General features: G+C 38.0%; 2 protein-coding genes across 3 annotated transcripts in view; both read right to left on the minus strand.

The window, feature by feature from the left end:
• The window catches only part of LOC107658886 (transmembrane protein 209-like), a 10,808-nt gene extending 6,952 nt beyond the window's left edge, over positions 1-3,856 (minus strand). The window contains exons 1-4 of one of the 2 annotated variants that reach the window (XM_016447594.1): positions 3,761-3,856; positions 3,223-3,390; positions 3,078-3,136; positions 2,869-3,000 (exon numbers count right to left, since the gene is read on the minus strand). In XM_016447594.1, coding sequence (XP_016303080.1) covers positions 2,869-3,000; positions 3,078-3,136; positions 3,223-3,390; positions 3,761-3,771 — 370 coding nt within the window. In that variant the 5' untranslated portion in view covers positions 3,772-3,856. Of the gene's footprint in view, positions 1-2,868; positions 3,001-3,077; positions 3,137-3,222; positions 3,391-3,518; positions 3,662-3,760 lie in introns of those variants that run through there. The other variant, XM_016447595.1, reaches the window with a different exon arrangement.
• Positions 3,857-6,503: 2,647 nt separating this feature from the next.
• Positions 6,504-14,031, minus strand: part of LOC107658897 (G1/S-specific cyclin-D2-like) — a 12,495-nt gene continuing 4,967 nt past the window's right edge. Inside the window, exons 4-6 of the mRNA XM_016447610.1 lie at positions 10,478-10,634; positions 9,506-9,654; positions 6,504-6,997 (exon numbers count right to left, since the gene is read on the minus strand). Of these exons, the coding sequence (XP_016303096.1) occupies positions 6,830-6,997; positions 9,506-9,654; positions 10,478-10,634 (474 nt within the window). The 3' untranslated portion in view covers positions 6,504-6,829. The remainder of the gene's footprint in view (positions 6,998-9,505; positions 9,655-10,477; positions 10,635-14,031) is intronic.

A 14,031-nucleotide genomic window follows, 5' to 3' on the forward strand; every position in this document is an offset into this window, starting at 1 on the left:
ATGGACCATTTGGTTCACACCTTTATAGACACAGTTACATTACTTCTTTCACAGAATGACCAACTGAATGTTAACCGATCAGGTTTCAGCAACGACCATTCAACTGAGACTGCTTTACTGTCAGTAAGTATAGCCCTGCAGATTGCGAAAGCAGATTCCAAATCATCAGTTCTTTTTCTGCTGGATCTATCTGCCACTTTTGACACTGTGAATCATCAGATTCTCCTGTCTACCATCACAGGATCTGCACTCCACTGGTTTGAATCTTATCTCACAGGTAGGTCTTTCAGGGTTTCCTGGGGAAGAGAGGTATCCAGATCACATCAACTGGTCACAGGGTTTCTGCAGGGATCAGTTCTTGGACCCCTCCTCTTCACCATATACAATACATCACTGGGTCCCATTATACAAGCATATGGTTTCTCCTAAAATTGCTATGCTGATGACACACAGCTCTATCATTAATTTCAACCAGACAATCCAATAGTACCTGCATGGATCTCAGGCTGCCTGATGGACATCTCGGCATGGATGAAGGAACATCACCTGCAACTCAACCTGGCAAAGACTGAGTATCTCGTTTTCCCTGCCACTCCGACTCTACAGCATGATTTCATCATCCTGCTAGGTTCATCAAAAAGTATTCTCTGGTGACCAGCTGACCTTCAAGGACCATGTTGTAAAGACAGCTCGATCATGCAGGTTTGCATTGCGCAACATCAGGAGGATCAGGCCCTTCCAAACAGAGCATGCTGCACATCTTTTTGCCCAGGCCCTTGTCATTTCTAGGCTGGACAATTGCAGTGCTCTTCTGGCTGAACTTCCGTCATTGGTAATCAAACCTCGACAAATGATTCAGAATGCAGCGGCACGACTGGTCTTCCATAAGCCCAAAAGAGCCCACTTCACTCCTCTCTTTATCTCCCTGCACTGGCTACCGGTTGCGGCTCGCATCAAGTTCAAGACATTGATGTTTGCGTACAGAACAGCCACAGGCTCAGCACCCTCCTACTTCCTCCTCACTCTTACAAATCTACATTCCTTCCAGAAGCCTGAGATCTGCAAGTAAGCGATGCCTCGTGGTAACATCACAGAAAGGCATTTTTGTTCACTTTTCCTGGCTGGTGAAATGATCTTCCCACAATCGCAGTAATTAACTGAACACCAAACACATTATCTGACAGCAACACTAATTTAATCCCATAGCCGACCCATTTGACATAAAAACTGGGACCCGAACCACACCTGCATTAAATCTCCTACATGAGGTAGACAAAACTCATTCATTTATTAAAACTTTTATTCAAATTGTTGGTAACATCACAGAGAGGCATTTTCGTTCACCTTTCCTGGCTGGTGAAATGATCTTCCCACAATCGCAGTAATTAACAGAACACCAAACACATTATCTGACAGCAACACTAATTTAATCCCATAGCCGACCCATTTGACATAAAAACTGGGACCCGAACCACACCTGCATTAAATCTCCTACATGAGGTAGACAAAACTCATTTATTAAAACTTTTATTCAAATTGTGAATAGATTAAACTTCCCACAATCGCAGTAATTAACAGAACACCAAACACATTATCTGACAGCAACACTAATTTAATCCCATAGCCGACCCATTTGACATAAAAACTGGGACCCGAACCACACCTGCATTAAATCTCCTACATGAGGTAGACAAAACTCATTCATTTATTAAAACTTTTATTCAAATTGTAAACAGATTAAACACAGAAAGCAAGCAAAGAGCGCTACCTTTAATATAATCACTACAGCTGTCAATCAGTGGCAGCGCGATTGGCTACATTGCTCAGCGTGTACTGGATCGGGTCAAAATAGTCTTGGTTATTGGACCCGCAACCCACCCGTGCTTGTCAACGTCCGGCCTGCACCAGCACCACACCCTACACATAACTATTATTCCACCCGTTACACCAAATATCAGCGATTCACCTGCGTGTACCTGCCCGCATGCAGGACTCTGGCTTCCCCCTTGTGGACAACATAATAGAGAACCCTGCCCCAGAGAGTGATTGTAAATTAAGTTTACATGAAATATGTTTGAAATTTCATTCTGCATCTTCTGAGATTTCACTGTAATCCTTCTCATAAAGTCACTGAATTAACCATCAAATGTTCACCTGATTGAGTTGCCGTCTGCGTGTGATGTTAGAGCGTTGTTGAGAGAGAACAAGAATGTATTGGAAACACACTACCGCCTACCTGACTCTGCCTGAGAGGTAAGGAAATACACTTACCTGAGATGATTTTTTTATATCTCTGAAATATATGATAGTATTCTTGAAAACAATCTTTTAATGTATTATTGAAGAAAATATTAGTTAAGTATCAAAGAAAGAAAAAAATAATAGCCATAAAATAGAATTTTGTAAATGCTGTGATTTCCTTCTCACATTATATGTTTATGGTATCATTGTAATCCTTGACCATCAAAACATGGGGTAGACATCACCTTTTCTGTGTTATCATGTTTGGTTCAGGAGTTATGACACACAATACATAATTTGGTTATGGCGGAAGGTAAAATGGTCGCCATGGCAACCACGAGGTGTTTTTGTGATGGCTCCATTTCTGAAAATGTTTAGGGCCCTAACCTGTACAATTGTACCAAGTTTCATGCTTTTATGAAACAGTGAACATCACCTGGACTATATTCACCCAGTATTGGAATAATCATCATACTGATCAGTCTATTGATTACTTTTATAACCATACGTCACATTTTTGAGTAAAATAACACAATAATGTATGCCAAAATTGTCTTTGCCTCGAGGAATAGCATTGTGCATGATTGTTTTTACCCAAAAGACTTCATTCCAGATGAACTAACTCACCTGAGCCCTTGAGCCCAAGAAGTTGATGTTGTCCTGGACTGACGGTGATCGTGGATGGGGCCATAGTGTACTTGAAATACTTCCAGAAGTCAAAAAGCGCATTGAGACTGAACAGGGAAGCCAGGGCAAGCTCTGTTCAACAAAACCAGTCAGATGAAAAGCAACCTAGTAGATCACTGACAAGCTTTGAGCTCTTATTATACACTTACCAATATACCAGATGGGCCAGTAGGTTATGTTGTAGTATCTGCTAAGAAGCTTCCCAGACCTAAAAGACAAGGTGACTTGGTTACCCGTGGTTCAGAAGACACTACAATCACATTAGGGATTATTAGGGGCATGTCTTGAACTCACATCTCAGTATAGATCATCCCAGCCAGAGACATATTCAACACGGCCCATGCCAGGACAACCTGCCGTGCCTGTTCCTCTCTCCTCAGCTTTATGGTCTTGTCGATGAGGGAGGTCATGCCTTCCTTTGATGGTGTCATTATCTGCACTTTATCCTCTACCAAACATACGCTTTCATAATAAAACAGAAAGTATAAGCAGACAATATCAGCAGCCACATAAAGGATTCCAAAGAATGCGAATGGCTCCAATAAGACTGCAAAGCTTTTGTGTCTAAAGAGAATAAAACTATACCATACTCAGTTGTCACTTTGTCAGCTTATTAGTATTATAATCCATGTTAGCCAACTGTAATGTTCAGTTAAACTAACGTTATATGAGGCTTTCATGCAATGTGCACTTGAGAAACACTTGCATAGCAACCTCTACACTGGAGAACTCGCACGACAATTAATAAAACACGAAAGAATAGATTGGTTTTTAGGGGTAAAAAGCTTCTAAACTCTACACAAATTCATTTAAAACGTGATTTGATACATACTTCCTCTGCATCAGTCCTCCATGAACGCGGTAAAATAGGTGGTGTGAAGGCAGAAACGCTAAAGAACATTAACAAAGTGAACGGAGCTGCAAATAAATTGATGTTGAATGGCGTTTCAAAATAAAAGTCTCTCATGTGATCTTTTCACGTACCATTACACAGGCACCATGTAGGCTACACATCCCTAAACTAAGAAGATTATATTAAGTATTATGGTTAATAGCTTTCCCCGACATGTAGATGTGAATTTTTATTCATTTCGTGATGACTGAGATGATCGAAAAAAAATTGTATGTATGGACCCTTAAAATTGGCATAAAGGTGCAACTGGTTTTATTTGCATAAATTAAATAAATCATATGTTGTTTAAAATACTTTTTTTAAAATGTAATCATCATTTAATATACGATATAAATAATTACATAATATAATTACAAACTCACTGCAACCAACCCATCTTCTAAGCACCAGAGGTCAGCAATAAGCTGTTTAACCCAACTAACCCATTTGAGAATAACTAACTTTGAGTTGAAGAGTAAAGCCTCTTGCTTAAGACCGTAGCTGTGTCAAAAGAACGTTAGGTCTAATTCACATTAAGAGCGTCATTCAGTTCCTGAAGAAAAAAAAAACTTAACAGTTTTTATTTTTCAATTTGAGATTTATTTAATTGAATGTCCGATAGGTCCAAATTAGGTACGTGTCCTAGGGCAAAAACAAAAATGAGGGTATTGCTGATAGTTTTGGGTGTTTAGGTGGAACAAAGGGTGGCTGCTTCAATATAATTAAAACAAAATTAAAAACAATATTTTGTATCTAAACGATGCATTGCCCCAGTCTTACATCTACCACCTGGTAAGACAATACAGTTATAGCTGTTTGGTGAGTGTATCTGACAAGCTACTAAAAGAACAAACCTGGAGGCTTAACCTGTAGGTTAACTAACTAGTTGAGGAGCTTCAACGCCTCTTTTTAATCCTACTAATCTTCTATAAAGTTCTGACTGAAGTACTGTGAGGTATTGTGACTGTGGGCAGGAACATTATTTGAAAACAAAAAAGGCGTTTCATATCACAAAGTAAAGTAATAGCTAGAAGAAGAAGTCAGACAACAGTCAAGTTAGATGACATTAAGCACAAATGAGGCGAGACTGTTCATGCAAATATCTGCGAGTAACCTCAAAGGCACTTCATGTGTGAAAATAATTGACAGTGTAAATGCAAACAGAAAACAGAAATGCAGCCACCATGAAAACACGTTACATAATTCTGATATAGCAGCAACATGGAAACCGAAATTAAGATATGCATTAGCTCTTTTTTCATTTTTCTTTTTCTTTTAGCAGCACTGGAACACAAGTTCAAATATTTACACAGAAATAAAGGAATGGGAAGAACACAGAATTAACTTAAGGATATAATAGCACACAAACTCACTCAAAACTTAAATGTGTGAACAATGAAAATGAACATTGTTTGAAAAACACTCATAACAGTTTGCATAGATGTGTTGGAATGGCACGTTTGTGTCAGCACAACACGTGATATATTTGAAGTAAACGTCTCAAACATCTCACACCTCTAAGTTACTTTTAGGTCCACTGATAATAAGATAACTGACTTAAGAAATCAATTTTCAAAAGTGCAAGAACAAACTAAGGAGGAGAGAGAAAAGAAAATGGCATAATGTTTCAAAATATCTTTTTCCTATATATGAAAAAAGTTCAAGTAGATGACTGATATTTTGAGAAAATAAAATAAAATAATAAAATAAAGTGATTTAATGAAATTTGATGTTGTCCTATCTATGCTGACATGAATTCCACACAACTAAAGTAAAACGCAACCAATCTTGGCATGCCAAACCTCACCATTTCTATTGGAAGTTGACTGTTAGATCAGTTTTTGGTCTAAATTTATTGGTCTAAATTTAAAACTATAACCCGCAAGCACACCTAATATGGGAAACCAGCCCCAAAACAAAAATAACTTAAGAAAAACAATGCAAAAAAAAAAACCCTTAGAAATGATTCACCCTCCTCTTGTATACCACGGATAACCAGCGAGAGGTGATATCTGAAAGTGCATTTGTATCATGTCTTTGCTAAGAAGGATTTCAAGACTCCCAAAAGATTAAATCCCTCCAGCATTGCGAGTGTCCCTGACCCTTAAGTGATAGTGTTCAAACAGATCAAATGAGCAAACAGCATCACGCTCATTCATTACAAACATTATAGAGCGTTCCAGAAACCACCTGTCTAAAACCGTTCATATTTCAATCACGTGCAAAATCTTTCAATCTGTATTCTTCGATTCGCCTCTTTCCTTCCTTCCCTACCTCACCTTTACTCCACCTTTGCTACATGCTTAGTGTCCATCTGAAACTGTCCTGCGAGCTCATGAAGCTGTGGTGGTCACCATGCATGGATAGAAACCGTTTATCATATTCATTTATGCTTATTTCATGCAATAACATTCACTGTAAATAATCCTATAATAAGAGTTACTTATACCTGAGAAGTAACTCATCAGATCATTGTAGTAATATCTCTATGATAAGCAAACAGATCCCTCTGAAAGGACTGATGGATGTTTCTATCCAATCTGTAGAATAGCATTTTCGTGGGATCACATGCATCCTATATGATATTAAAAAATGGCCTCTGGGAATTACTAAGCAAATACATTTTGTAAGATGAAAAGCATCATATTTTTAACAATAATAGGTGTCATTATTATAATTATTAAATAACCACATAAATTATAATAATAATTATAACACAGTTGCATATGATAGCCAAGACAGATGTATGCTCTTTGTTAAGTAATATACAACATACTGCATTATTTAATCATGGTTTGAGGCCAATTCGATTAAATTCAAGTATGTAAAACGCCACCGCCTGCAGATATGAGACGGCAGCAGCAGCTGTTTCGCTCCGTTATAAAACATCAAGCTTGTGTTATGCGCATATGACCATCTAATGTGGCTTTGCAATTAAACTTAAATACAGTAACAATAATAACTGAATCATCTCTAGGCTGAGGAGGTGGATAGGAACAGGAACTGACATCATAAGTTGACATCACGGACATCTGTAGGGGTGCAGGACAGGTTTTGAGATTGCGTCCCTTTGTTGCTGGCTCTGCCCTCCTGTTGCTGTTGATGCTGTTGTTGACTTTCTTTCAGGCTGTTGGTCAGTAACTGCTCGATCTGCTCTTGACATGACTTCAGACAGTCCTAGAAGAAAGAGAGAAAAGAAGAAGAAACCAAGGTAAGGACTATACATGCACACTAGTGTCAGCCTCAGATGGTACTCTTAAAAATAAAGGTTCCATAAAGGGGTTTCGCAGCAATGCCATAGAAGAACCATTTTTGGTTCCCCAAAGAGCCTTTCAGTGAACAGTTCTTAAAAGAACCATTTTCTTTCTTAGTGTAATGTTTTCCCATGGAAACCATTGATTCCAATAAAAAACCTTTTAACATTTCAAAGTTCTTCACACTTAATAATACAGGTTCTTTATTGGCATTAACATCCATGGAGCCCTCCCATTGCACAAGCGATTCTTTGTTGTGTAATAAGGTTCTTTAGATTATAAAAATGTTCTTAACACAAACAAAAAAAAATGGTTGTTTTAAGAACTGTTGACAAAGTTTTTTGGGGTTTATTTTTATGAGACTCTGCACAAAAGATGTACGTAATTTTCTAAATACTACAATTATGCTGTTGTGTAATTGCTTCAATGATTTATCAATGATTATTGTAGTAATTGGACTCAAAAAATGGGTGTAGGATTTACTTGAAATATTTTCCCTCAATTAATTACAAAGCAACATTGAATTAAACATGACATTTTGAAGTAGAAAAACTGAACTAGTACTTTCTTTTGCTCCAATAATCTGTTTTTACAACTTTAAAAAAAAAATCATGTTTACAGTTTAAGATTCAATCGCCCCCAAATGCCACATAAAATAAAACTGTTGTTGTTCTCATGTTGGTCAGATAGATTTTTTTCCTGTCTAAATGGGCGGTTCTTAGCCAAAATGAAGCTGTGAACTGTTTCAGATTTTATGCCAATCGGCTATGCAGGGCTATGTACACTCTTAAAAATTAAAGTTCTTTATTGGCATCGACGGTTCCATGAAGAATCTTTAACATCCATAGAACCTTTCAAGGTTCTTTATAGCAGAAAAAGGTTCTTTAGCTTTTTAAATGTTCTTCACATTAAGAAAAATTGTTCTTTTAAGAACTGTTTACTGGAAAGTTATTTGAGGAACCAAAAATTGTTCTTCTATATGGCATCACTGAAAAAAAACCTTTTTGGAACCTTTTATCTTTCAAACAATAAAACATTGATATCTGTGTCTCTCTTTCTGCAGAAATGTGGGAGGTCTGACGGAATGATCCCGTATCAAACTCTCGTCTTTTTCTCAGGATAATTAAAACCTGTTCTTTCCCTAAACCGAATTGAGACAGCCACAACAGGCCTTGTTGTCCTGACAGCTACAGGCACAGGAAGGAATGGTTGCTAACAGCGGCATGTGGTGTTTTTTCCAGAACTTAAAATGTAGAAAAAACTTAACACATTACATTGAGGAGAGAGAAAAGAATGTATTAAACCTTATGAGTGTATGTGAGGAGTTTAAATGGGGCGTTCACTCTCTGGGTCCAATTCAAAAAAGTTTTACTGTGAGACTTTCAAAACAGCCTGAAGCCAAGATGTGTAAGTTTGTGTAAGAGCCTGAGTGTGTGTGTGTGTCTGTGTGTGTGTGACATTGCGCTTTAATCCACAGATGTGCTTGAGAGGCCTGTGTCTCACCACAAGTATGCAGCTCTGAAAACACTTCACCATTGCTGAAGTGAACACACACAAACACTCATTCATAAAATGACACATTTCTCCATTTCCATACAGTCATGCATCAATGTCCTGCACACGCACATGTCTGCTGTCCACCGTTTGGCACAGGCAAAATTGACTTCAGTATTGAAAACTATGCTAAACTATCATTTAATAAAAGCTCTCAGTCTCTAGGACAGTGTTTCTTAACCAGGGGGCCTCAGCAAACTTAAAAGTGTTTAAGGTAATACTTTATTTTTAATATATTGAAATAATCTAAATCTAAATTAAAATGATAAAAAAGGCCATTTTCTGACCTTTGTCAAAAAATACAATCATATTTATTTTTTACCCCTCCATAACTATTTTTACTGATGAACATATAGCTCTTGAAACATCTGGAATCAGAAAATTATTATATCTTTATTTTTTATGTGAAATTAAAAATGTTAACAAACTAAAATTTTAAAAAACAAAATACCTCATGCTAAAATGGAAATAAATACAAACTATATAGAAATAAAAAGCTGATAAAAAGTACAAAACAAACAAAAAATAAAACATTAATTAAAATTACCTTTTTTTTTTAGAAAATATTAATAAAAACAAAATAGCATTTCAATGATATTAAAACAACACTGCTTGAAATAAACAGATGAACCCTGAGATGTGTCCCGTCCCAACTTCCTTTTTTAATAGGAAATACATAAACACAGAAAAGAAAAAAAAATAGGTCATCAGGAAGTTGTTCTTTCATAAAATGTCACAGAATGAATGGATTACTGTACAACTAAACAAACTAGAGCTAATCCGGAGTTAAACTATATCTTGAATGGTCATTTGCTATATAACTACTGAGATTTTGTTTCACTTCTTTTTTTACAGTACAAAGATGCTGGACACTTACCAGCTCAGTGTGGGTGATTTTAGCCAGCAGCTCCGTCAGACTGTCCCCCCACAGATTTTGGTTGCTCTGGTCGGGCTGGAGGCCACATACTGCTGCCCCCACACATCCTGTGGCGATCATGGAGGGAGTGTACATGGTGAAGCTGTGATCTGAGCAAAAAACAAGCACACACACGTCCCGAAACATCAGTGACCTGGTCAGTACGTTCCCTAGAACATTACTCACCTGTGAGAAACTTCAAAACAACTTCCCAGAAAACACTTGTGCTAATGCAATCTGATTGAGGAGTCACTGTATCTTACATCTGCTTTGAATTCCAAGCAAACCTGAACCTGACGTTCACATGCTCTCTGGTTTCAGACCTGTTTTAACATCACCACCTCCCTTAAATCGTCCTGCAGCTGCGAATGAAAAGTGAGGAGAGCCTTCCTTTTCCTCCTCCCTCCCTTCATCTCTCAGAGGGCTCTGAGGTTTCCAGGAACTACTCCTCCTCTTCCTCTGCCTTGAGATCCTGAGACCGGGCCCTCATTTTTCAGTCAAGGAGGAAAGCTTCAGCTATTCCATGCTGGAAGTTTGTTGGTGTTAGCGTGCTGCTTATTTCAGGACGCAACGGTCAAACACCCTACACTCGACTGACTGCCACAGTACAGCAGCTGTGCAGCAAACCAACATTCCTGACTTGAGAAAATTGTTAAAGGCAATGACAAAACACCAAAAACATTTGCAATAGCTCAAAAAGGCTCCTCCATCTTGGCTCGTGTTCAGGCCTCAGCCTCTTGAACAGATGCAGGGCCGCAGAAACACACCCAGTTCAATATACAAAACTTTTATATAGACACAAATAACAAGGCAGAAAGCATCATAACACATTCACATCATACATCTTTAGCACAGTAATGGCTATGTTTCTGCTTATACAGACACATTTCTGACGAATGCAGTCAGTGCACTGTCACTCAACTCGGGTCCTACCTGTTGCACAGAGGGCGATGAAGGTTTGCGCGTGTTTGCGGATCAGCGTCAGTCTCTCTTCAGGGAAGGGCAGTTTGTGCAGGATGTGTTCGATAAAGTCAAGTGGGGTGATGGCAGCCAGGTTCCATTTCAATTTACTAAGAACCACCAACTCCCACTCCAACAGAGAAAGACAGAAACCGAACAAGAGGTAATGAATATGAGTGGCAGAACATCATATCAACTAAAGTTACTATATTAGCAACAATCCACCATTTTAGTTCTGCATCCATCAAGGTTTGGTTATTATCTCAGTTAAGGACAGGCCCAGATGACCTAAGGATGGTCTTTCACATTTTCAGTGCAGATTGTGGCTGGTGAAATTCATTTAATTAAAAATATAGATCTACATGCAATCTGCTAGCAATCACATCATTTACTACATAGCACAAGCTGATTGGCTGATTTTGCAACCAATGAGATTGCTTGTGCAACATTTAAATAGTATGGCTCAGTGTTCGCTGTAAGCGGTTTCACCTAAAACCCTCCACCTCCACCAGCTCCACCTGTCTAGATCTGCTATGGAATTTATACACGCCTATTCATGCATGTCGACTAGTATAGGATTTATTTTAGAGATGCACCGATTGACCGGCCAGTGATCGGAATCGGCCGATTTTTCGCATGACCGGCCCGGATCGGTGACTGGCCAGTCAGTCTCACGTCTTGCGATTCCGAGCAGATCCTTTTATTGCCAGCGGCGCCGGTGTTGTGCCGAAAATTGATCGTCTGCCGAAAACTGATTGCCGTCCACGTCCGTCTGTTTTACACTGTGATTACAGTGTTGTTTTGCATCGTTGATGTTTTAAGTGATTACAGACTCTACTTACTGAGTGAACTGTTATTTCTGCCTCAAAATGATGGTAGTTATATTTGACAAATTATAGCTCATTCAGTACTTTTTACCTGTTGAAATACTTTTTGACAACAACCACGAATGAAATCAAGTCATTTTGAGGCAGAAAGAACAGTTCACTTTTTGGCAAGTGTAAAACTGCAATTTATGGGTTTTATTGGCCATTTAAAGGTATTTCAACAGGTAAAAGGGACTGAATGAGCTATAATCTATCATATATAACAACCATGAATGAAATCAAGTCATTTTGAGGCAGAAAGAACAGTTCACTCAATAAGTAGTCTGTAATCACTTTTTGGCAAGTGTAAAACTGCATTTTATGTGTTTTATTGGCCATTTAAAGGTATTTCAACAGGTAAAAATGACTGAATGAGCTATAATCTATCAAATATAACCACCATGAATGAAATTGAGGCAGAGATATGATATCACTCACTAAGTAGAGTCTGTAATCACTTTTTGGCAAGTGTAAAACGGACGACATGTAAACATGTCGTTTCGCGTGAGAATGATTCTAATTTTAATTGAATTCAGTGTAAACGATTTATGTCTAGGCTTGCACAACCTGAGTGAGTGTGTGAGAGAGACGGCACACACAAAGTAACTTGCAGAACTTGCAGAATGCATAGCCTACTGCAGTAGAAAAAAAAAAGATATTTACAAAATATCATTTAGGTAAGCAACATTATACGGCCATGATGTTTCCCCGAATATCAATATCAATGTGACACTGATTTTATCCAATAGTATTTCAATAAACAAGTTAAAATTAAGTGACTTAGATTTTAGACAAAATATTGACTGTTTTTGCTCAATTTCGCTGACGAAAATATTTCCGATCAAAGCCACAGCAGGACTGTTGTGTGTCTCAGAGCAATACAGCGGTCTTTCGTTACTGAATGAATCCACGTTTTTGAATGAATCGAGTCAGTCAATGATTCAGTGGTCCATTCATAAGGACAGTCACTTGCCTCGTTTCTGAATGAATCAGCCGTTTGAATGATTTGGTTGAATAAATAAAGTCAAGTGGGGTGATGGCAGCCAGGTTCCATTTCAATTTACTAAGAACCACCAACTCCCACTCCAACAGAGAAAGACAGAAACCGAACAAGAGGTAATGAATATGAGTGGCAGAACATCATATCAACTAAAGTTACTATATTAGCAACAATCCACCATTTTAGTTCTGCATCCATCAAGGTTTGGTTATTATCTCAGTTAAGGACAGGCCCAGATGACCTAAGGATGGTCTTTCACATTTTCAGTGCAGATTGTGGCTGGTGAAATTCATTTAATTAAAAATATAGATCTACATGCAATCTGCTAGCAATCACATCATTTACTACATAGCACAAGCTGATTGGCTGATTTTGCAACCAATGAGATTGCTTGTGCAACATTTAAATAGTATGGCTCAGTGTTCGCTGTAAGCGGTTTCACCTAAAACCCTCCACCTCCACCAGCTCCACCTGTCTAGATCTGCTATGGAATTTATACACGCCTATTCATGCATGTCGACTAGTATAGGATTTATTTTAGAGATGCACCGATTGACCGGCCAGTGATCGGAATCGGCCGATTTTTCGCATGACCGGCCCGGATCGGTGACTGGCCAGTCAGTCTCACGTCTTGCGATTCCGAGCAGATCCTTTTATTGCCAGCGGCGCCGGTGTTGTGCCGAAAATTGATCGTCTGCCGAAAACTGATTGCCGTCCACGTCCGTCTGTTTTACACTGTGATTACAGTGTTGTTTTGCATCGTTGATGTTTTAAGTGATTACAGACTCTACTTACTGAGTGAACTGTTATTTCTGCCTCAAAATGATGGTAGTTATATTTGACAAATTATAGCTCATTCAGTACTTTTTACCTGTTGAAATACTTTTTGACAACAACCACGAATGAAATCAAGTCATTTTGAGGCAGAAAGAACAGTTCACTTTTTGGCAAGTGTAAAACTGCAATTTATGGGTTTTATTGGCCATTTAAAGGTATTTCAACAGGTAAAAGGGACTGAATGAGCTATAATCTATCATATATAACAACCATGAATGAAATCAAGTCATTTTGAGGCAGAAAGAACAGTTCACTCAATAAGTAGTCTGTAATCACTTTTTGGCAAGTGTAAAACTGCATTTTATGTGTTTTATTGGCCATTTAAAGGTATTTCAACAGGTAAAAATGACTGAATGAGCTATAATCTATCAAATATAACCACCATGAATGAAATTGAGGCAGAGATATGATATCACTCACTAAGTAGAGTCTGTAATCACTTTTTGGCAAGTGTAAAACGGACGACATGTAAACATGTCGTTTCGCGTGAGAATGATTCTAATTTTAATTGAATTCAGTGTAAACGACGACTGGTAATATATTTATGTCTTGCTAGATGAGGCTTGCACAACCTGAGTGAGTGTGTGAGAGAGACGGCACACACAAAGTAACTTGCAGAAATGTATAGATGCATAGCCTACTGCAGTAGAAAAAAAAAAGATATTTACAAAATATCATTTAGGTAAGCAACATTATACGGCCATGATGTTTCCCCGAATATCAATATCAATGTGACACTGATTTTATCCAATAGTATTTCAATAAACAAGTTAAAATTAAGTGACTTAGATTTTAGACAAAATATTGACTGTTTTTGCTCAATT

This window comes from Sinocyclocheilus anshuiensis, unplaced genomic scaffold, assembly GCF_001515605.1.
Source record: "Sinocyclocheilus anshuiensis isolate Anshui unplaced genomic scaffold, SAMN03320099.WGS_v1.1 scaffold283, whole genome shotgun sequence".
Classification (NCBI taxonomy): Eukaryota; Metazoa; Chordata; class Actinopteri; order Cypriniformes; family Cyprinidae; genus Sinocyclocheilus; species Sinocyclocheilus anshuiensis.